This window comes from Parasteatoda tepidariorum, chromosome 8 (assembly GCF_982258835.1).
Source record: "Parasteatoda tepidariorum strain Cologne lab strain chromosome 8, Ptep-v5.0, whole genome shotgun sequence".
NCBI classification, from domain to species: Eukaryota; Metazoa; Arthropoda; class Arachnida; order Araneae; family Theridiidae; genus Parasteatoda; species Parasteatoda tepidariorum.
The window spans coordinates 60882636-60908764 of record NC_141762.1 but is presented as its reverse complement, the minus strand read 5'-3'; the positions used below and the strand labels follow the sequence as shown (position 1 = coordinate 60908764).

Sequence of the window (26129 nt, the reverse complement as noted above, 5' to 3'; positions counted from 1 at the left end):
TAATGTTTTTTATTTTTATTTCATTTTATTATCTGTTTTTACATGTTATTTTTACTTATTTGTACTTTTTGTGATCTTTTTCATTTGTTGTTATTTTTTTAAAAAAATTTTTTGAGTGCTCCTCACACTATTGTATTAATTTATTTAGCTTTGGCTTTATTGATACAATATCAGAAAGCACTCTGTTTTGCGGATATAATCGTGTGGGCTGAAGAAAAGATTATATCCTTTTTTTTCCGGTTTTTTAATTAACATTTCATGTTTTTTTTTATTATTATTATTTTTAATAAACTGTTGATTGTTATTTTTTACTTATTATTTCCCCCCCCCCTTTTTCATATGTCTATTATTTTTCTTTGTTTTATTCTTCGTTATGAACTTATCTAATGAGTTCTATATATATATATATATATATATATTAATTAAGTAATTTTTACTTAAGGTGTAAAGTTTTCACGTTATTTTTCATAAGAGAGTGATTTTGAAACACTTTTGAAGTTTCATTCATTTTCCTATGTCGAAATGTACATAAAAAGAACGAGGCTGTTTTTTAAAATCATAGCGATTTTTCCCCAATAAAGTGATATTTATAACTCTAAATGCGTTCTTATAATCATTTTTTCATAAAACGTGGAAAATATGTTTTGCTGGGAAAGTGATGAGCAATTCTAACTGAAATTACAAGCATTATGTATCCTAATACAGTCTTCTAAATACATTAAATATATTACAAAAGATGTCGAATATTCGTATTCGTCTAAAACCTTAATTAACTCAGTTAATGACACCTATGCTTGGGAATGACGGATGTGGTTGAACTGAGTAGAAAGCTTTGAACGTGATGGAGTGGCAAAACTGGGCAATTTACGTACACTTTACGAACCCCAGAGGCACAGTACAGCTGTGAAATTTCTCTCACAGTAATTTGTGCTCCAGGGCTCTCCAATCCGGGGATTAATTGAATGCTACGTAACATCACCAGTTAAGCTATAATGACAAATATATTACATTAAAATGTTTAAATTGTTTAACAAAAATTACAAAGAGCTCCGTTTTTTACAGATGTTTAGGAAAAGCTCTAAATACTGTTATTCTAATGTATACATAACATCACCAGTTAAGCTATAATGATAAATATATAGTATGAGAATGTTTAACAGACATTACAAGGAGCTCTATTTTTTACAAATGTTAATTAAAAGTTCTAAATGCTGTTATATTAATACTGTTATTGTAATGTCTACGTAATATCACCAGTTAAGTCATAATTACAATGTATAGAATTTAAATGTTTAAGAGGCATTACTAGGAGCTCCGATTTTTACGGATGTTTAGGAAAATCTGTATTACAGTTATTCTAATTTCTACGTAACATCTCCAGTTAAGGCATAATGACAAATATTTATAGTATTAAAATGTTTAAAAAGCATTACATTACTCCATTACTTAGAGAAGTTTAAGAAGAACTCTAAATTCTGTTATTCTAATGTCTTTGTTAACCTCTCATTTTAATAGTCTTTGCCTTTCTGAAGTTTTTCTAGGCTTTGTTTCAAACTATATTTATAACCATTTTCAAGACTTGTCCGACGTGAATAAGAAGAAACAAATGTAATTTGAAATTTTAAAATAAAACGTCAATTTCTCATGGAAAAATGGCAAAATAAAAGTAAGAAAACAAAACTGGAAAAAACGCAGAAACCAAAAGAAGAAAAACAGAACAAGAAAAAACGCAGTGGCCGAGTGTGTAAAATGCATTTCCTAGTGCTATGGAGAGGTGGTGAGCAAATAATATCGTTAAAAAGAGGATCAGCTTTCATAAGAATGAAGCAAGGTTCCAGGTCGTCAAGATGAGCTGATGTCACTGGGTTAAAAATAATTTTGGCATTATCATAATTGAATTTATACTGTGATTTTTCAGTTTTGTTTCGAACCTTTATTTTTACATTTTCAGTCAGCTAATTTACTTTTTTTAATAACTTTTGTTTCTTCTCATCCGCGTCTGACAAGTCTTGAAAAGAGAAGAAGAAAATGGGCTCCTATCTTTGAATCGTTTGAAACATGTTGACTGTTATTTCCTATTTATATATTTAATCAGGAATTAAGCCTTTAATCAGGTATCTTAACGCTCAGTTTCTGGGGATTATTTATTTATTATATGAACACCCGTTCTTCCTATGGGGTGAATGAAAGTTAATAATCAATAAATCATTGCGGAACAATGCTACGAAATTATGCACTAAAAAGAAAGACATATGTTAAAACAATTAATAAAACCAAAATATTTTCTAATTTTCATTAAAATAATTTTTTGTGTACAAAGCAAAACACATTTTTAGTTGTTTATCCCATCAAAAATAAAGATTTACTGTATTGAGTACCATTTTTCGCAACGTGATTGCTTGAGGCCAACTCATGATGGTCTAAATTTGCCACAATCAAGCATTTTTCTCCTGTACTTAACTCTTTCAAGGTGCTGAAAGAAAACATCTTTCTATAATATCTGTATTACCAGTTGTATACTTCTGGGGCATTTTTAATGAGTACTACATATAATGTATTATTTTGTACCTATATCAGTATATTTGGTACCTAATAAAACTGCACCAATTGTTATAAAGACAGTATTACTTATTACCAAAATTAAGTATTATTGGCTGTTTGGAATAATATGGCAATTATTTTCGTTTTTCCAAAGTGAATTAGTTCCATTTCTAAACTAATTTTATGTTGGCTCTACTCTCTTAAAATGAAAGAGTTATTTCCCCTACTCAAAAAAGAGTTAAATTTTTTTAACTCAATTTGAGTGAAACACATTCTTATTTGAGCGAAATTCTTACCTTGCGTTTATTCAAACTTGAGTGGTATTCATTAAGCAATATTTAAGTACTTTTAGCTCAAACTTGAGTGATTTATTTAATATTTAATTGCGTGCGAAATATAAGCTGGAATTTCTATCGCTTTATTTTAAAAAGCAAACAATAATGAATCTAAATAAAATTGTTATGTTCTGTGATCTAAATAGATTATGTCTTCGTTTTTATTTTACGTTTAATTTTTTTTCTGGAGAATATATCATTTAATATTTTGAATTAAGAAGAATTAAAACAACTTTTAGTTCACAGCGGTATTTCTAAAGAAGACGCTATTTTACTTTTTAGTAAGTAGATATACCTTGTTGCCTTAATTTTGAAAATACTTTTATTTTGAAAGTGTTATATACCCATTCCATTTAAATTAGCTGTTTTTCAGCGTTTTCTAATAAAATACTATTCATTTAAATTATTTGTCAAAAAAATTTATTAAAATTGAAAGAGTTAAATGTGGATGATTATGGAATATTAAAAAAATCTGATTCCATGCTAGAATCTTTGTCAAAGCAAGTGGGAATATATTATATATGATAAGAGTTCTAGAATTTTTTCAGAAATCATATTAAAGTTTTAACATTTTATTTTAATATAATAAATTTATATCCATGTTTTACTTTTTTTGTGTATAATTTTGGTACAAAACGTTTCTGGATAATTATTTTCATATCATTCTATACTTCTTTTATAAAAGATATTTACGAATTTATTGTTTATACAGTCTATAATTGATGTTATTTAAATTGCTTTCTGTTAATAAAGTTGACTGTCTTTAATTTATGAAAGTTCACATTTGCAACATCCATTCATTCAAATCAGAATCTTCAGATGTTCAATGCATTTTATTATAAATATATCATTCAAAGAAAAAGTGGAAAATATTATATTTAAAAAAATTAAGCAGTATTTTGAATTTTTCTGTATTTATCCTGTTTTTAGCTTTTATATAATTGGAATTCAGAATTAATACTATCTTCGTATCTCATAAAGTATTTATCACTTTATACAAACTATTTTTCCTTTGTTGCTATCATAAAAGTTCTTACCACTTTTCTACAAGTTCAATTTTCGAGGCCAAAGCTAATTAAAGTTCTTGAAAATGCAAATAAATGCGAATTTTACAACAGTTATAGATTAATAGTAAAAAATATGAGCAGAATTAAAAATAATATTTATTATGAGACATAGTTTAATTTGAATTTATATACCTATACCCAGCTGAAAATAAATTGCAGTTTTTCTACAGAACTGAAGTAATTTCGTAGTTTTTTTAGAGTTAACTGCAAGTTTTCTGTAGTGCAATCTTAATTGTAAAAACACTGCAGTTATTTTGCAGTTAATGCGAAGTAATTTCTCAGTAATTTATTTCGAAAAAACTTTCAGCTATTGCCTACAAAATTACTGTAGCTTAAGTGAGGTCACTTTAAAATCATAAATTTAGAAAAAACTGAAACTTTAAATCCGTGGTCATTCTGCAGTAAATTTGAAGAAACTATGCAGTCATTGTTTCAGAAGTATACTTTCTGATGAATTTGCAGAAAAACTGCAGCTACTTCGCATTGTTGTAAAATTGAAAGAGTTTGATGTCTTCAATCTTGCTTTCCTGACTGGTATATTAAATTTTTATAACGTTTTTTTCATTTTTTTCTTTTTTATTATATATTAATTTCTTACAATTTGGTAAAAATTCAAAACATATATATTGATAACGGAAATAACACAACTATCTATATTCATAATAGTTAAAATTCATAAAATACATACTTGATTTAATTGTTATTATTTATAATTCAGAAGTGATACAATTTAATTAGTTTGAAATATGCCTAAAATTAGGTATTTAAATACTTCTGCATTTTAGTAATTTTAATAAAAATGTTGTTTTTATTAATTTTTATTATTTATTTCTTTTTGACTTAAGAAAACTATGTTTGAGCAAAGTTTATGGTAAAAACAATGTTAAAGTAAAGTCAAGTAGTTAATGTTAATTAGTTAATTTTTTTATTCGAATTCATACTAAGCTAGGATTATTGCAGAACAAAAATTATACTTATTTTTTCTAATCAAAACAAATATATATTTTGGATTTTAAACAAATTTATATCAAAAGAGTTTGCAAAATTGAATTTGAGAAAGGGTATTTAATCCAGATTTTTTAGCTTCAAACGTCTTTTTCAAAAATTTATTAATTTCACTTAGTTTCAGAAATTTGGCTTGAAAAAATTTAGGCAATTTAAAACAATATACCTTTTTTATTGCTTGAAAATAAAGCTTTATAAATTAAACGAATAAACTTGTTCGAGAAAAAATAACTCATAGTATTTTCAATTGAACCTTAATGAGCATAATATTTATTAAACTGCTTACTTTAAAAATTCGTTCAGAGCTCCTTACTTTTAAAAATTAAACTTAAAAGAAAAATGACAAAACATAGGAGAAGGAAAAAAAACTCAAATCTACAGTGGTTAGGAATTTTTCCTAAAAAAAAAACTCTTAAGTAATAATTCATTTATTTGTTGTTTTACCGTATACAATTAAAACAATTGGATAACCATAAAATGCTGCTATTCAAACTGTTAACTCTGAAAAAAAAATTTAACTGTGTTTTCACCTTATTTGATTTAACAAATAAAAGCTTTATCCTCGCCAACAAGACCCAGCTCATGAAAGTAATTAGTTCTTTGTAGCAGTCTTGACACAGGACTGTAGCCGAGAGGGTTAATCGGTGAATATCACAACAGACGGGAAGCGAGTTCGAATCACAGAGTTGATATGCTCACAGCGAAGACTTTCACAAGTACTATACTATCTAAATCGATATTTAAATTCAACAAAAGTTATGATAAAAAAAAATTCCTGTCTAAGGCTTTCCACTCAAAAGGAAATTTTTTTAAACAAAAACTGTAATATTTTCTATCGCTTACGATAGATGGCACCACGAAAAACAAACATTTTGTATATTAATAATAACAATTTTGACTGCAATTTACAAACTGAAATACTGAAAATCACTCAAACACGAGTTAAAATCACTCAAGATTGAGTGAAAACGATCCACTCAGGTAATACTGAAAATCAATCAAGCTCGAGGGAAAATAACTAAAGTTTGAGTGAAATTTTTTTCACTCAAATTGAGCTATTTCCATATAACTCTTTCACTTGAGTGATTTTAACTCAAGATGAGAAGGCCGGTTTTTTCTAGATGAAAGAGTTAAATAGCACTCAAGTTGAGTTATTTTCACTCGTTCATTTTAAGAGAGTAAGTTTTAAGTAATTCTAAGTTGGTTTACCCAAACAGATTTAATATCTAGACAGCGGATAATATGCAGTTGCATACATGCATATGCAATTGCATATTTTAGCACTTTTTGCCATTTGTGCATATAAATGCATAAAAAGGTATATTTGCTCTTATAAATGCATATTTTCAGCATTTTATGGCTTTTCCCTCCTAAAACCATATCACTATTCTTTTTATGTCAGCATAAGGAACGCTTTAAATTCTGTTTTGTCGTACGGAACTGAACTTCCAGAGAAAGTAAAACCAATGAGTACGAAATTGTACAAGTTTTGTCCAATAACATCGGTTGACGTGGAGAGGTCATTTTCTGCTTTCAAAATGATGTTTGATGACCGATGACATCAATTCACCCTTGAAAATTTGGAAAAACACTTAGTTGTGTATTGCAACAAAAATTATTCAGTTTAATAAAATCTTTCCGGAAAATGCGATGATTTTTCTTCTCTCATTTATCATACTTCAGTTTTAGGCTTTTTGTTCAGAAATGTGTAGATTCAAGTAAGAAATATTTTGATTTTCTTCCTTTAAACAAAAAAATGTTTTAGCTGTGTTTGTTGGAAAAAGTAAGTAGTAGTACTTAAATAAGTTGAACTTTTAATTTCTATTTTAAATGCATATTTCAAGTTTTAAGAGCATATATTCAAGTTTTTTAGTGCATATTTGCATGCATTTTTTGTCCATTTTTTAGTGCATATAATCCGCTGTCTAAATATCATCATTACTATTTGGCCAACAAGAAAAACTTACCACGTGATTTTTAAAATTTTAAAAGTCGGTACAGCTTAATCTCTAAATTTTATATTGTATTTTTCAAAGCAGCTCTCAAACTTTTTTCAACGTATGAATATTGGGCTTCCGCTTTAATCAAATAAACGTGAAATTAATTAGAGTTCATCCAAATGTTTCATGAAAACTTTTAATAATAGTTTTAAAAGCAATTTAAATGCGTTTTTTTTTAGAAATATTTCTGTAGAATAAAAGTAATTAGTTATTTCGAATAAAGAGTTTTAAAAATTGTGTGAAAACTCATTAAATACTTTATTTTCTTAATGAGTTTAAAAAACAAAAAAAACATTATTTAGCAAATGGAAACCAACATTCAAAAAACAATTTTAAATATATTTAATTAAAACTAACAATTAATTCATAATAAATTAATTTTACTTGTCTATTATTAAATAATTTTACTTAATTATTAAATTCTTTATCATTTTGATATTTAGTTTAAAGAAAGTAACAAAAAATTTAGAAAATATTACAGTTCTCCCACATTTTAATACTAGGCTACATATTTTTTATGCATATTTAGGTAAAACTTTTACAGAAAGAAGTTATTGCTTAAAAAATTCAAACTGTGTGGGATGCATTCTTTATTATGATTAGTCGCAGTGTTTAAAAAAAAATTGTGAAATTCCGCAATAATTTGGTTTACAGTTGTTAAAATTTGAGTTCATTCTTAAGATAAAAAAAAGAAGAATTCTTTGTGGGCCCCTTTCTTTAAACGAGCATTTTAAGCTGTGTACATTTTACATTTTTTAAGTGTGCATTTTGAGCCATGGCCAAAATAAAAACCTCTTTGATGATGTATTTTTAAAACTCTTGTTAAAAAATGTCATTAAATTAAGCCAAATCAGTAAATTTTGTAAAATGCTATTTAATTAAGGAAGAAAAAAAATTCTGTCGAAATCTGTCCAAATAACTATATATGTGGTGATAAAGTCTTATAAAATTATATTTATTATCTGAAATAGTAATAATTAACAACAAAAAAAAACAATTCAAATTTCACAAGCTTTGAAAGGGACGAAGCTTTTATGACAATTCTCATTTTTTTCAAAATAATTATTTGGAAACTTTTAATAATTTTTTAAAATTGATTATGACCGAAATCTTTTATATAATTTTATCTTTGTATTATATTTCTCACATGAATAACACTTGAAATGTACTTTTCATTTTCCTTCTTATTCTGTATCAGTAACAATGGTAAACAATTACTTGCTAATTTGGCACTTAGATTACTTCAAACTCTTATATAAAATTATTTTATTCTGTCAGAGCGTTTTTATTTATAACACCCAAATTCATAAAAACATTTTACGAATTGTCACGGAATTTTAGAAGTATGCAGAGAATTATGATTTGCATCATGGTTTAATAAAAGAAAAAAACATCTAAATAAAAAAATAATTCCCAAACAATAAACTTAAATTTCTAGAAGAAATCTTCACAAAAGATGCAATATATTTGATGGGCTCTATATTAATTGATGCCTTTCTGATGCGCTCTATATTAATTGATAACTTCACTTTTTTGCAGTTTTTTTATTCTAAATTTAACAACACATATAATATTAATGTAACTTTGTTGCTATAAAAATTTTACTAAGTACTTTCGCAGACTTATATTTATAATGTGATAAACTTGATATGAAAATATACTTTTTTTTAAATATTGAATTTAATATTGATAAAAACTTTAAATATTTATCAATAATTCAAAGCTATAAGCGTAACTGAAAATATTTCAAATGTTACAAACATAATGAATATTCATGCTGTTAAATCTTGAATGAAATCAGTTGAAAATCATGCCTGCTACTGTTTAGAAAGTTATTTCTTTCAGTTAAACGATCATCAGTTAAAAACGTACTAAACTTGCACAAAATTAAACTTTACTTTTAAAACAATGTTCCCATGTCGCATACTGTTTTTATTATGTGGAAACTTACCTTTCAAGACAATGTTAAACTTAACTATTAAGACAATACTAATTTTTTAAGACAATGTTGAACTTGAATTTTAAGACAGGGCTCCTAAAATTGCATACTGTTTTATTAATAATAAAATGGTAAAGTACAATAACAGTATGTATTTATAGTAACAATATGTATTACAGTATTGTAAAAACATATCTGAAACCTTTAAGGTGTTTTAACCCCTAAATAAATTTAGAAGTGAAGAGATTCATAAACAGCATCCTTTATTGCAAAATTAATAAATTATAACCAACATCCAATCTTTCCAAAAAATTATAAATAAATTATACAGGACTAAAAGTCCTAACACCAAATATGAACTAAAATTCCGTAATGGAAGAAATAAATCTTTCGCATGACATAGATTGTCTTGTAAAGAATGTATACAATGTGGGGTAAAAAAGAATTTAATTTTCTCATCTTACTGATTTTAATGAAATTCTAATTAAATTGTGCTCTTAAAACGAAAAAGTAAAAAAAAAAATAACAATTTAAAGTTTACAATTTGTAATCCTGTATTAAATGCATAGCCATATCAAGAAAAAAAAGTTTAATAAGGGAATTCTTTAAATTTCATTAATATTTATTTGAACAATCTATTTTGATTTGCAAGATATAATGGTTTTTCGAAATTAAAAATGATCTTTCAGAAATAATTAAAATAGCAAAGCAGTAAAAAGGGCGAGAGATTGAATTGATTAACAAATATTAAGCAATTGCATTCAATTTTGAAAGAATGTTACCCTATATCTTCAGATACAAATGCGAGAGATCATTGCAACGATTTAAATTAATTACTTTTTACGTTTTTGATGTGATTATTATTATAAAGATATGCAATATAAGCAATGCATCATGATAAACTTACCTCAAAAAATCTCTGGAATCTTTGACTAATTTCAAAATTTATCAAATTAGAAGGCTCCGCACCATGCTCACTCGCTTCGCTTGCCAAACCTCACGATTGCTAGCAATCACAGTGCAAAAAATCGATGCGCAAATTTCATTGAACCTTCTCAGTTTGTGGCGAAACCGTTTCCTGGTATATGCTCCGAGAAAACTTTTCGTCAATGTGACGAAATAACTATCGTCTCCTCTTCAAGAAAACAAATTTTGTCAGGCCGGGATAGCCTGGTTAACAGGGCACTGGACTCGCGTTTGTGTGAACGGGAGTTCAAATCCAGCCAGCTGAAGACTTCCCATGAAGTAAATAGTGACCAGTGCACGTTAAATCTGTTGGGTCACAAAGTCCTCCACGTTCCTATAACAAATCAATAGCTCTGAGGGTATTGAATTGGAAATTGATCGTTCAGGTCAAAATTACGATCTGTGAATGGATGAAAGGATGTATGAATGGCTCCGGCCTATAAACGGGCGTGGCGTACGGGTGTGGCAGAATTTGAATTCTTGGACATAGATGGCGCCACTGGAAAGCAAGAACAATCACACCCCCTCTGCCTTAATGGCCGACGACAACAACACCAAATTTTATCAAAATTTTAAAAAATATTTCGCCAATTTTTGCGTGATGTATTCTACTAATCACTTGTTCGTGGGCATCATATAGCTAAATAAATTCTCCCAAACAACTAGAAAGACAGATTAAAGAGAGAAATGAATTACACACATTTCCGAAACGGGACTCGACCTAAAATGTTTTATTGCATTAACGCAGATTCGGTTCCGCAGATATAATTTCCAATTCTATATTTCTATTGGAATAAAATTTAAGCGTAATCTTTTTGGATGGTTAGTGAAACTTGGTTTACAATTAATCTCTATTTTTAATTCCTTTTTAATGTTTGGTAACCCTTTAGGTGGAATGATGACCTGAATCTCGGGATTTTTTTACACTGTTACTGAGCTCATTAATGGAAATTTTTATCATACTAACTCAGTTTTTACGCAAATCGATCAAGCATAAACATAAATATTAGTACTTCAGTGATTGAGTGACCGCCGTATTTAATGACGTCATCGCTGAAAAACGTACCTAGTAGTGGAAATCCACCCAAGTTCAAAATACTTTCTAAGAAACTTTGTAAGCATTTCTGAAAAAAAAATTCTCCATACTCAAACGCTCCTACAAATGTATAATCATTTTCCGAACAAATTTTACGTCAAATATCTCGTCGCTGAGCGTGCGATCCACCCGTTTTAAAACTTTAATTTTAAATAATATTGATACCCTGAATAAGATCGTTATAATCATTGCCTTCCATTTTAATAAAAATATAGAAGAAAGTAGGGTAATCCCGGATAGTTAAGATTTGAAGGCCTGTTGAAGTTGAACTGCTCGACCTAGAAACTCTTAGATTTAATTAGGATATTCATTGTTTAGTTGTGCACAAATATCCTTCCTGAAAAGTCATAGATGTACTACTTTTTTGCAAATGAGTTTTTCAAGAAAAAGTCAAATTAGTAGCAAACATTTCTATTTTATATGACAATTCAAGAAAATTATGCATGTAAATTACATGTGATGTAGTCAAGGCCGTACTCAGGGAAAAGGGAGAGACAATTGTTCCAGATCCCAGGACTTTTGAGGGCCCGACTGAAATTCCTTACAAAAAATACAGTGTTTATTAATTTGTTTCTTTAAAACAAAATTAGCAGAGTATTTTTTTTTTATATTTATATAAACTGCAATTTTGTATAAAGGGTATTCAAAAATTCCACAAAATATGAAAATAAGGCTTTGAGGAAAGGATCTGCAATAAATTTTGCCCTTAGGCTGGTGAAACCTTTGTTGAGAGATGGATGTAGTTATCTTCTTTCTCCGTTTCTTTGCAGGCTTTCATGAAAGGGAGGGGCAAGACCGAAAAGTAATCCACTCAAGTATAATTCAGAGTTTGTCCCTTAGAAAGCAAAACTCATTTCGGCAAATTCGAGATACCACTATCTTATATCAAAAGTAGCTGAAGTTACAAAATGAATCAAACATACACCGAAGAGCCATTAAATTATAACCATCCTGCTAATAACATGTCGGACCACCTTTAGCCCTCAAAACTGCTAGCACCCGCCGTGGCATTGATTCCACAAGGTGCTGATAGGTAGTCTGGGGTATCTGGTACCAAGCGCTCACCAACTGGTCCTGCAATTCCCTCACATTGCGAGGGGGTAGCGTGGCAGCACGAATTTGGTTTTCCAAGTAGGACCACAAATGCTCTATTGGATTAAGGTCAGGTGAATTTGGAGGCCAAGACATGACTTGAAAGTCACTGGAATGCTCCTCGAACCAATCCATGACGATTCGACCCTTATGACATGGTGCATTATCCAGTTGGTAAACACCATCCCCCGCAGGAAAAACTGTTGCCATGAATGGGTGAACCTGGTCTGCAACTATGTTCAAGTAGCTTACAGACGTCAGGGATTGTTCTATGAGGATTATGGGTCCTAGTGTGCCCCATGAAAACATTGTTCCTGGGCGAGAAACCGTGAAAACCTGGGCAAGCCCATTGTTATAGATGAAGAGTGGTCATAATGTAATGGCTCTTCGGTGTAAATATACACTGTTGAAAATAAAATTCGCAGAAATCGGTAAATTAACATTTCAAATGAGTACATTTGTTTCAAAAACGGAGACATGCCTCTCATTTTTGAAACATCGCGTGTTTTCAAATACAGCTTTGAGAATACATTTTCCCTAGCGACAATTTTACCTTGTCACCAGTTGGGGTCAAAATTGGCTCAATATGGGTTTTTTAAAAACATGCACCGAGAGATCAAGGTTAGGATGTCAAGATTTTTTAATGTCTTAGAATGGTTTTTAGTACCGGGCAATAATAATTCTATAAAGGGTCTATATTTGATGAAAAGTGGCTGTAAAATGCCGGGTGAAATGGACAATTCTATATAAAGTCTATATTGGTTGAATGATGGATATAAAATATTAGGTTATTCTAACAGTTCTATATGAGGCCAATATCGGAAAATATTGGCGTTTTTTACCCTTACTGAGTCAAGATCAATGAATAATGGTTCAATGAGGGCCCAAGTTGTTTTTCTGATAGGGTTCTTTGGTAAATAGACGTGGTAAAACGTAAGACTGAGTTGAATAGCGACCTGGAGATATTCTTTACTCGTGAAATAAATTTGTAATTAAGGAAAGTGCAGTAGAACCTTTAACTAATTAGATTTTGTATTCGAATCGATCGTTATAAATCATTATAAACTAATGAAGTTTGAACTTTTTATAGTTTGCTCTAAACGATGATTTCGATGGAAACCATTATTTCTAAGAATAAACTTTATTTAAAAATTTTCATCAAGCAAATCGCCAAATTTTGTTGCATAATTCGAACATGAATTATAATTTACAGTATGTATTTCTAACTTTTAATATGCTTTTATTTCTGTTGACTGTAAAAACAAGTGTTTGATAATTTTAAAAGAATTCTTATAATTTCTCTTCCTCTACTTGAAAAGTTTATCATGAAATAATAATAGATCTATCTTTATATGCCTCTTCATTTCAACTTGCTTCTTTCTTGTTTATTTCTAAACTTTTTCCATTTTATTTTCGCGTTTTATGATTCCAGTATTTTTTTATTAGTTAACATTCAAATTTAACATATAAGTATTAATATTTCACGTTTCTAGAATGCAAGCAAATATAAGAATTTACTAAATTTTAAATTTAATTTCACTTTTATTAGAACAGGGAATGTTTCTGACGGACCGGTCACTTGTCCGACTCCGTTTTATGGGCAGCTCTTTTATCCGACAGGTATGTTTCATTTCCAGACTTTTACAATTGCTCGACAACTTATTTTCCCGACAAGTACATTTTCTCTACAAGTTATTTTCCAGACGGTACGTTCACCCTACATGGCTGGAAAGTAAGGAAAATAAATATAAAATTCTCCGTTGGCAACTGTTTAATCTTTTAAATAAGACTGGACTACTTATGGCAAAAAATCGTAAGCGATATTTAATGACTGTTTTTGTAGTAACTGTATACGTTATCAACCCTTCCCCTCTGCTTTTTAAAGGACTTGGAACTTTCCAGAACTGTAGTTAATTCTGCGTAGCACTAAAAGACTTTTTTTTCATTGTTTCGGTTTTTTTTAATTTTTTAATTATTAATTTTTTTGCCTTTTTAATTTTTTATAATCATTTTGCTTTATAATTTTTTTGTTTTGCTTTTTTTTTTTAATTTTTTTTTGCTCTGATTTTCTTTTGATTTTTCTTTTATTTTTAAAATTACATTTAACTATAATTCAACACTAGTTTTATGCTTATCAAATCAATATTTCTTTTAAAATTCCATTCGATTTCTCTCAATTTTCCGACGTTGTATTTCTTAATAACTTTTAGATTACTTTCCAAAGCTTCAATAAGTTATTCCCCCCAAAAGTTATTAGAATATTTTTAATATATTCAAGATTATGCCAATAATATCGAACAAATATTGGAGCGCATCGGGCGGAAAAGTTTTTAAAACAAAGATTAATTATTTTTCTGCGTCAACAACAATCGAAGTTACTGATGAAGAAAATTGGGGGAAACGCGTTATGAAGAATATAGATTGTATTTCTACACTTAATTTTTCCAGCTCTTCCAGAAAAGCAATTGAGGCACGTTAATTGCATAACAAATAATAATCATAATTAATCTCAGGTTGTTTTCGAAAAGAAATTAATTTGGGGAATAAATGAGAAACATTTCTTTCCAAGCAGCAACTAGTTTCTCTTAATGAGCTTTTGTATTTTCGTGAGCAATTAAGAATAAAGATCATGTCTGGCATTCAGCGAGCAAAAAGGAAATAAATTTTCCCTCCGGTTCTTTAGAAAATTAGGTTTTGCTTGTATAAGCTGAAGTAATTATAAAATTTTTCTCATCAGTTATCGTATGCAAGAAAATAAAAATGGTTGAAATTTTAATTTGCATCGCTCAACAAGTATCCATAGAAAAAAAAACAGCTTGAAAAATAGCAGTTTTTTCTTTTTAAATTACTTAGAACGAAAAGTATATTCAGATTTACTGTTTCCATTTAGGAGTGTATTTTCCCTTAAGGGTATGTCCGTCTAAATAGCTATTTTAAATTTTTTTAATTGATTTTTGTGAAAACATTATTTATCTTGTTCAATTAAATGGAAATTTAATAATTTACTATTAAAATGCAAGATTGCTATTGTTTTTTTGCTTTTTAAAAATTTTCCGCAAATCCCTTTTTTATAAACTTTTTTTTAAAACAAGAAAGAACATTAAAAAAGACTATTAAATTATCGTTTAAAAAGTCCCCTTTCAATTCATTAAAAATAATAATAAAATATCTGTTAGAGTTTCATGAAAACTAATTCTGTCGATAAGTTATGCTACAGAAAAGTTACCTAGCCTTACTTTACGCAACTAATTGGATACCTGAAAAAGACGTCATCGTAGTGAAATCGTGACATTTGTCGATTCAGAAGCCAATCAGGTTCGACATACACGCTTGACGTCATTTACAGGTATCCAATTAAATCTTTCTTAAGCCAAATTGTTCTGCGTAATCACTTCTCTTTTTCTCGAGTTGCAAACACCCGATTGTTATACTAAAAAAGAATGGGAAAAATAGTCTACTAACATCTGCTGCTCTTTATGAAGAATCAAAAATCACTTGTGCATAATGTCCTAATTAGAAAATCAAAATATCTATAAATCTTCAGTTGGTTTATGCTGTTGCCAAAAATTTTAAATACAATAGTTTTTTATAAAAAAAATTATAGAGTTGTAGCTTTTGATAAGAAATATATTATGTTACGTTATAGACCCACTCCAAATGGGAGCCTAGAGCGTCTATAGCTTTGCTTTAGCTATAGACGCTCTTGGCTATAACTAAAGTTAACTCGGTGACCAGATATTTTACCTCTTTCCATGTCTTGCCTATTGTTCTCTATTCATTAATAATCGTCCTTCGCCAAGTATTTTTAGGTCTTCCTCTTTTTCTATTCTCCTGTGGGCTCCAATCAAAAACTTGTTTTGCTTTAAATTGCTCAGGTTTACGTAGAACATGCATGCTTATTACATTATACATGTCCATTTACATTTTTTAATTTCCAATTCAATTAGATTCTGTTTTTCTTTTCTATGTATTTCCTCCTAATAAATTTTATGGAACTACTTGATACGTAAGATTCTTTTTAAGTTGTTGTTAATAAATGCATGAAGTTTTTTCATGTTATTTCTATTCAGTGCCATGTCTTAGATCCATATAAGGACGTATTTAACATTAGTATTGAAAGTTCTAATTTTTGAAAAATTTGTTATGTTTTTGTTTTTCCAGAATTTATTGAGAATAGCGCAACTGCTCTGTGCTTTTCTTTTATGTGTTTAGTACATCTACATCAGTTCATCCTTTATTGTAAAATATAATTCCAAGATAGGTTAAACTGTTTACCTTTTCTAGTTTGTTATTTTTTAAGAATATGTCATTTGATTGTTTGGAATTAATTTTCAAGACTTTAGTTTTATTTCGATGGATAATGAGTCCCGTTTTCTTTATCTCAACGTTTAAAATGTTTGAGTTTGATTGCATGTCTTGAAGGGTGTTGGTAAGTAAACAAAAATCATCTGCGAACTGAAGGTCAGAAAATATTCAGCAAGGGCCCATCTTATATTCTTTTTGTTCTCTGATACTTTCTTTATTCTCCAGTCAATAGTTATCAACAGAAAATGTTGAAGAAAGTACACAAAACCTGTCTAACTTCCGAATCAACCTTGAAGGATTCTGATTGCTACCCGGCACTCGTATATGGTAATATTTACTATATATTTCTGACACTGTTTACAAAACATTCAGGAATTTCATAGAACTCCTGCAACTTCCAAAGTGTTTCTATGTATAAACAGTAGAAAGCTTTATGGAAATCTACGAAATTTAAATATATTGTTGATTGCCATTCAATAGATTGTTTGAAAATAACCCTTGATGTTACATGATCTGCTAGCTCTGAAGCTTTTTTGCTCTGGCCTCAGGCGTTTGACAATTGATTCACGAAGACGAATTTCTCCCAATACTTGATCCAGTTCCCTCGTCTTCTGGATGGGTTGAAAATTAGAAGACTACGGTGTTGAACATTGGTAACCGTAAACTCAGAATTGGGTCGGCTATTCAACGATGATTATAAAATGAAATTGAAATTGAAGTGCAAAATCATTAAGTAATGGCAAGTTAAATTATTTCGAAACCATTTTAAGATGATAACAGTGGCTATACGCTACAGTAAATTCCTTAGTAGCATTAAAATAATATTTTAATCTCACAACAAATTTAATGCTTCCTTTATTTTAATCATGAATTAATCTCTCAAGTGGAACTAAAGCACGAAATGTAATAATATTCTTTTTTTTTAGTATTCTTTCCATTAAGATACTTAGTACTTATTTTTCTTCTAAAGGATTAAGCAATTAACGAAATAGATTCTCGTAAAGCAATTTCTTAATTTGTTTGCTTAATTTACTTTAAACTACTCCAAATATTGTTATGTCTACTGATTATAAAATAATCCCTTAAAGAGTGAGCTCGTTAATATGGGAATTATGTCTTTATAAAACAAATGTATTGCAATTAATTTTATTATTCTGTGAATGAAATTTTTTCCATTTCAAGCAATTACATGGTATTTAAACTAATCTTTTGGTAAAGTTTCAAATAGTTTAATTGTCTTTAAACTTAAAATTAAGAATAAAATTTAAACAATTTAACTCAAAAACACTGAAGTTTATCTTTAACAGCGCTGTTTTATTTGTATAATATTTATAACAACATAAGTACATTTGTGCATCAGAAATGAATATTGTTAAATAATATAGATGCATCTTAAATTCGTTTGTTAAACATAATTGAATAAAAATTATTGAATAAAATTGATAAATTAAACAACTTTTTTTAATTATTGAATAACTAAAGAAATTATTTTTAATAAATTACATTACATCTTCGTTACACAAACTACGTATGAATTTTCTTTATTTTGTTGACGAACAAAAAATTCAAAATATTTTGGTTTTTTAATGTCAAATTAACTAAAATACTAAGTTAATTATAAATCATTCTAGAGGAAAATAATTCTAATAAAATAGCATATAAATCTTTCTAAATCAGTATACATCGAAGAGCCATTACATTATGACCATTTCCATCTATAACAATGGGCTCGCCCAGGTTTGCATGGTTTCTCGCCCAGGAACAATATTTTCATGGCGCACATTAGGACCCATAATCGTCATAGAACAATCCCTGACGTCTGTAAGTTGCTTGAACATAGTTGCAGACCAGGTTCACCCATTCATGGCAACACTTTTTCCTGCGGGGGATGGTGTTTACCAACAGGATAATGCACCATGTCATAAGGGTCGAATCGTCATGGATTGGTTCGAGGAACACTCCAGTGACTTTCAAGTCATGTCTTGGCCCCCAAATTCACCTGACCTTAATCCAATAGAGCATTTGTGGTCCTACTTGGAAAACCAAATCCGTGCTGCCACGCTACCCCCTCGCAATGTGAAGGAATTGCTGGACCAGTTGGTGAGCGCATGGTACCAGATACCTCAGACTACCTATCAGCACCTTGTGAAATCATTGCTACGGCGGGTGCTAGCAGTTTTGAGGGCTAAAGGTGGCCTTAGATGTTATTAGCAGGGTGGTCATAATGTAATGACTCTTCGGTGTAGATCAACAGTAGCATTATTTTTTCAATTTATCCTCATTCTTGAATAGCAAATTTTAGTTTAACTGTAACCCATTACACCAATCATGGTAAACACATAACCTGACAGTTAATTTAATCTAACCAAAAAGATCACATGTTAGGCCTAATGCAACGGAACATAATTTGGAGACCCTTGGTCCAGTGTACACGAAAAACTTTTTTATACAATAAAAACCCCAACTATTCCTTAAACATAGTAGAAAAATTTTCTAAAGCTTCAATATGAGAAATAGCTCTGTCATTAGCAAGGCTTATCAAAGACGACTCAAATTCGAATCCCGGTTGATACACCGGATTGATTTTAGTCCGATACACTGCCTCCAGTTCAAGCTGTTTACACTGATGACAAATTATTCTTAATGGCAAAGGAGAATCATTTTCGGTCTTATGCTGTTAGGCTACAATGGGATATTTCCCTATTTTTTCGTTCAAATGTGAGCTAGTTTCTTTTGAATAAAATCTTTCAAAAGTGTAGACTAATCAATGTAAATAGTTATGTAAACATAGTAATCTTGCTGGCATATTTAAACGTTATCTAAACACTTACAAATCAGCCATAATAAAGAAGAAAAAATACTTATTATGTATCGAACCAAATAATTGTAAAAATATATCTAAAAGGATACATCTGAAAGAGCCACACTATTTACCATTAAAATAAATGACCTTAAACGATTCGTGATACCAGGGATGCCACAGATGACTAAAACTGTAAAAAGTGGTAGGAACTCGCTTTTTATTTATATATTATCTCCTTAATTATTCAATCGTAACTACCACTATGGCTCACGTTTCAAATTATTCGTATTTATTAAAAAAAAACATTCCTTGAGTTCACTTTCTAGAACTGAAAAAATATTCTATAGAAAGTTTCTAATTTTGAATTTATTTTAAATAAAATTTTAAATTTTATTATTCAGCACTTTTTACTTTAGTCGCCCGTAGCAACTCTGCGATAATAATACCGAATGAATGATCTATAAATAGTATGAGTTATTAATACTTCCGGTTAGTATGATAAAATTCATTAACTTCTGAAAATTAAAACAACAGAGAAAACAATTTTAATGGTAAAAGAATATATAGAATAATGTCCTAGGTTGACACATCTTCGTTTTATTTAATTCGTCTTCTTCCTTGGCTATAAACAAACTATACAATAACTTTTGAAGATGTTGGAATAATTATTTTTTAAATTTTCTAGACTCTAACTTTGACTGTTTTTAGACATAATATCTATAGTCAAAATCAATACATATTACTCTATTTCTTCTCTTTTACTACATTTACTCTAACTTACATTTAAGACGTTCCATCGTGATGACAAAATAACGCATTTTACAGAGTTTTTTTTTTTTTTTTTGCCCTAGCCACAATAAAGCTTGTGTTGATTTTGATATAAAACGCTTTGCGGATGTTTATTATTTTTATTTAGCGTGATAAATTCTACTCTAAACAGAAGGGGAGATTCTTTATTAAAAATTTATCCAGATCCAACACATTTTCTAAATTTTCTTTCTGCCCTTGTAACGAGCCCTCATCCCCAGATGTCATCCCAGAAAACTACCCCCAGATGGCGCCACTGGCGCAACAGAAATAATAACTTTCATTTTTCAGAAACTTAAAAACAGTAGAAGTAGATGTAATGTAACTAGAGACGCGCCATACAGCGCTAATACCTAACTCAATGTTTTCATCACTTTATAATCATCATTTACCATTTCATGTAAATTCATCTTCATCTATTTGTAATTAAAACCAATAAAGGTTTATCAATCATCAAACTGGCGGTCTAAAGGTAAGTGGAACATTTTCCACAATTCATATTGAAAACAGGAATTCATATTAGATTGAACATTTTCTGGCGCCCGAACAGGGACCGCCATTAAGAGATTTCTTGTTTATTTTCGATTTGAAATTTAGTTTCATAGAATAGTGACTTTAAGTGTATAAATAGTTCGCTTTTAAATTAAGATGGAGAAATCCAAACAAAAGCGTACTACGATAAGGTCATTAACAACTAAGTTATTAACCAAAATCGAAAACATTTATCAAGACGATAAGGTTACAATAGATGAATTGGATGAGTTAATGTCTGAATTAATATTAAAACAAGAACAATTGAAAGAAATTGATCTCGAAATTCAGCAGGGTATTACGGATGTAAATGAAATCGATACAGAAATTATAAAGTGTGATGAATATTTGACAAATATTGTACGAAGTAAAAGCAGATTAAACAGAAAAATAGAAAAACTGTCGGTAGTGTCTCCTGAGTTAAATTCGAACATTTCTGAACCGAAGATAAACACTAATATAAGAATAAATGAAACTTCTTCTGTGAAACTGCCTCTTTTAACTATAGAGAAATTTTCTGGCGATCCTGCAGACTGGCAAAGATTTTACGATCAGTTCGAATCTGCCATAGATAAAAACACTGGTTTGTCGAATGTTGAAAAGTTTAATTACTTGAAAACATATTTAGTGGGATCGGCTTCAGATGCGATTAAAGGATTCAGTTTAACAAATAATAATTATGTATCAGCAATTGAAACATTAAAAGAACGCTTTGGCAAGAAAACGTTGATAATTAACTCTCATTTGAATAAATTGTTGAGTTTAACCCTAGTAGAAAAATCAACAGATATTTTTTCATTAAGAAAACTTTTTGATTCTTGTCAAACTGAAATAAGGAATTTAGAATCTTTGGGAATTAATCAGGAAAATTACGGGGCTTTACTCTGTCCTATACTTATTAAATTACTTCCCTCAGATATAGTGTTAGAAATAACCAAAAAATACAGCAATGATGATGAGTGGAAAGTATCAGAGATCCTCGATATTTTAAAAACAGAAGTAATTAGCCGAGAAAAAGCCACGGCCTTGAGTTCGTCTATAACACGAGTTTCAGAATGTTCCCCCTTCCCCTCCTCAAAGCGTAGCAGTGGAGGCGAGAATTCGCATAAACAAAATAAGAATCGCATATCAACGGCGTCAGGTTTATTGAATGAATCGAGTAATAAGAAAAATAAATGTATTTCTTGCGGTAACGATAGACATAATTTATGGGATTGTAATGAATTTAAAATGAAAGAAATGAATGAGAAAAGGGATATTTTAAAGAGAAGCAGTTGTTGCTTTATTTGTTTTCGCTTTGGCCATACGGCTAAAAAATGCAGGAGTTTTGTAAAATGCGATATTTGTTTTAGACGTCATTATACATTTATGTGTCCGGAAAAGAAAACAGATAGTAAAGTGGAAAGTACGGTTTTATCGAATGAAACTTGTAATCCGGAAGTATTAATGCAAACGTTAACAATTCGCTTAATAAACGGAAAAAAAGATATAGTTATACGCGGATTGATAGACACGGGGTCCCAAAAGTCGTATCTTTTAAAAGAAACAATAAATAAAATAGGTTACAAACCAATAGGGCAAGAAAACTTAAATCATAGTCTTTTCGGTGGATTACAAAGAACTGATCAGCATAATAAATACAGAATTTTTTTGAGCGATTTAAATCGGGATTATTTTTGTAACTTTGAAGTTTATGATCAGGAAAAAATTTGTACAGAAATTCCTAAAATAAGAGACGGCTCGTGGATAAAAGAAGCGAATAAGTTAGGAATTAAATTTTGCGATTATAAAAACATGGAAGGGTCGAATTCAGAAACTAAAGAAATTGATTTACTTATCGGAGCCGACGTTTGCGGTAAACTTTTCACAGGTATTATTAAATCGGTTTCAAAAAATTTAATTGCATTCGAAACGCGATTAGGTTGGACACTTACGGGTAAAACTCGTGATCCTGAAAACAGTAATAGAACCAACACAGTTTTGTCCCTTCATGTGGCTCAGGCTAAAATTTCGGATCTCTGGAAACTAGATACGTTAGGGATATTAGACCCAGGTGAAAAAGAATCAAGAGAAGAAATTGCGAAAGCTACCGAAGACCATTTTAATCGCAACATAAAGGTACTTGAAAATGGGAGATATGAAGTGAGCCTTCCTTGGATCTTAAATCACCCTACTTTGCCTAATTATAGAAGTGTTGCTGAAAGAAGATTGAAGAACTGCGTTGAGTCCTTAAAGAAATCAGAAATATTAGAAGATTATGAAGCGGTATTTAAAGAATGGTTACAAGAGGGAATTATCGAAGAGGTTGACCCAGACGATACAGCCACCAATGAACATTTTTTGCCCCACCGAGCAGTGATAAAAGAAAATTCTACTACCAAGATCAGACCTGTTTTTGATGGTTCGACCAAAATGAAAAATTTCCCCTTTATCAATAATTGTCTTGAAAAAGGACCTAATCTTGTGGAGCTCATTCCTTCAGTTATCAACAGATTTAGATTAAATAAGATTGGAGTCATTGCAGATATTCGAAAAGCTTTCTTACAGATCCAACTGAGTGAAGCTGATAGACCTTTTCTAAGATTTCTATGGAGTGAAAATGGAGACCTTTCGAAGATCAAAATTTACCAACATAGAAGAGTGGTATTTGGGTTGACTTGCAGTCCATATTTGTTGGGAGCCACCCTACGGTACCATTTGAAGAAAGCGCCAGAATCAATGCTGGAAACTGCAGTTAAACTAGAAGAATCATTTTATGTAGATAATTGCTTAACCAGTGTTGAAGATAGAGAACATTTGCACAAATTTATTACTGAATCGCAGTATATATTGAAGAGAGCTCAATTCGATCTAAGAGGGTGGGAGCATAGTATCCTAAATTCACAAGAAGTAGCCATCCCTAAAGAAGAAAGAAAACTACCAGTTTTGGGAATGATTTGGAAGTTAAGTACTGATTCATTGACTTTGGACTTAAAGGAAACATCGCAGGCCTCTGAGACTTTAACCAAAAGAAAAATTCTGTCTGAAGTTCACAAAGTATTCGACCCAATTGGTTACACGTGTCCAGTAACATTAAGACCGAAGATCATGCTTCAGGAGTGCTGGAAGCTAAAATGCACTTGGGATGCAGAATTACCATCTTCTATTAGAAAAACGTTTGAAAAATGGCAAAAACAACTAAGTCAATTGAAAGATATAACGATTCCGAGATGTCTCTTGGACAATCCTGAAGGTTCGAGAAATTTAAGTTTACATATTTTTTGTGATGCGAGCAAGGTAGCTTATGCTACATGCATATTCCTGAGAAGCCAAAACGAAGACTCGACATCATGTCAGCTCATTCAAGCTCGATCTCGAGTAGCTCCTCTAAAACCCGTCACAATACCCAGACTTGAACTTTTATCCTGTACAATTGGAGCTAGACTGGCTCATGGAGTTAAATCAGACTTAAGACTTGAAAATATTCCTACATTTTTCTGGTCAGATTCAGTAAATGCCCTCTTTTGGATAAAAAGGAATGAAAATTGGGCCCCTTTTGTTTACAACAGAGTCCAAGAAATCAGATCTCTCAGTTTGCCAGAAGAATGGAATTATGTTCCTGGAACTCTTAATCCAGCTGATCTTCCCTCACGAGGATGTTCTGCAGAGCATCTTAAGCAATCTAAATGGTGGGAGGGCCCTATGTGGCTGAGAGATCCACCACAGCTCTGGCCAAAAGATATTATCAATCCAGATTTAGACATTATCAACGCTGAAAGAAGAAAAACAGTAGTGACTTCAACAAATTTATTCAAAGGACAAATTCCGTTATATGATACTTTAACATCATATCGAAAAATGATAAGAGTAACTGCTTGGATTTACAGATTCTATCGAAACATCAAGAGTGCTGCGAATGAACGAAACCTCGAAAAACAGCTGACTATTGAAGAAATGAAAGACGCTGAAATGGTTATTGTGAAGTACGTGCAGAACAGATGCCTAGCAGAAGAAACCAAGCCTTGCTATACTTCATTACAAACTATAACGGATGATGAAGGCCTTATACGAGTTAGAACAAGAATAGCCACGAGGAAGGATTTGAGAACATTTAAGTATCCTATTGTTCTGCCATCTGACCATAATGTCACTCACTGCCTTATACTTGATAAACACAAAGAACTAAATCATGCCGGAACTCAAATTGTAATGTCAGTTCTAAGAGAACAGTATTGGATCCTCAGATGCAGAAAAACTGTTCAACGAGTGATTAAAAAATGTGTCATTTGCAAAAGATTCAGCGCTCGTCCTACAGAAGTGCTAAGTGGTCCTCTACCAGAAGATCGTGTACGAGAAGCATTGATTTTCGAGGTCATTGGAGTGGATTTGTGCGGACCACTCTTTTTGAAGGATGGAAGCAAGAGTTGGATCGTGCTGTTCACCTGTGCGGTTTTCCGAGCCATTCATGTTGAGTTAGTAACTTCACTTTCCACGGATAGCTTTCTGTTGGCATTTAGAAGGTTTATAGCACGACGAGGAAGACCCGCAACGGTTTTCTCTGACAACGGCACAAATCTGACTCGCGCGGCTGCAGATCTGAAATCAGTAGACTTCGAAAAACTAAAAGAGTTTGCTACTTCGAGAAAGATTCACTGGAAGTTCAATCCTCCCTCTGCACCCTGGTGGGGTGGATTTTTTGAAAGAATGATTGGAATGCTAAAATCAATTTTACGGAAAGTCCTTGGAAGAGCAAACCTTCTCTATGAAGAGCTATACACAGTAATTTGTGATGTTGAAAGCATCATAAATTCCAGACCACTTACGTACATCTCAGAAGATCTAGAGGACCTGATACCATTAACACCTGCCATGTTTTTGCACGAACTTAAAGAATCAGGAGTACCAGATATTGATCTAATTGATGCCACAAGGATGAAAAAACGATTTGCCTATCGTCAAAAAATTCGAGAGGACTTAAGAAAACGTTTCCGAATTGAATATTTAGGACAACTTAAGAATTTTGCCCGTAAAAAGAAAGACTCTCAAGTTAAAGAAGGAGAAATCGTTCTCGTAGGAGACGATAACAACAAACGCATCAATTGGCTTTTGGGCAAAATAGAAGCTCTTTACCCCGGCAAAGATGGAAAAACAAGAGTGGTGCGCGTAAAAACTCGGCATGGATCATACTTACGACCATGTCGAAAACTTTATAGACTTGAAGTGACTAATTGAGTTTCGTCATGACATTTGTCGTCCAAAACTCAAGGTGGGAGGATGTAACGAGCCCTCATCCCCAGATGTCATCCCAGAAAACTACCCCCAGATGGCGCCACTGGCGCAACAGAAATAATAACTTTCATTTTTCAGAAACTTAAAAACAGTAGAAGTAGATGTAATGTAACTAGAGACGCGCCATACAGCGCTAATACCTAACTCAATGTTTTCATCACTTTATAATCATCATTTACCATTTCATGTAAATTCATCTTCATCTATTTGTAATTAAAACCAATAAAGGTTTATCAATCATCAAACTGGCGGTCTAAAGGTAAGTGGAACATTTTCCACAATTCATATTGAAAACAGGAATTCATATTAGATTGAACAGCCCTAGTCACAGTACAGTCAGTGTTAACTCTGATAGAAAATGATTAGTTGATGCT

General features: G+C 30.8%; 1 protein-coding gene across 1 annotated transcript; it reads left to right on the top strand.

Moving 5' to 3' along the window:
- Nucleotides 1-20604: 20604 nt before the first annotated feature.
- On the top strand, nucleotides 20605-25698 carry LOC147806190 (uncharacterized). The gene is made up of 2 exons (XM_087149580.1): nucleotides 20605-21070; nucleotides 22205-25698. The coding sequence occupies exons 1-2, from the start codon at nucleotides 20605-20607 to the stop codon at nucleotides 25696-25698; spliced, it is 3960 nt and encodes a 1319-aa protein (XP_087005706.1).
- Nucleotides 25699-26129: the final 431 nt, after the last annotated feature.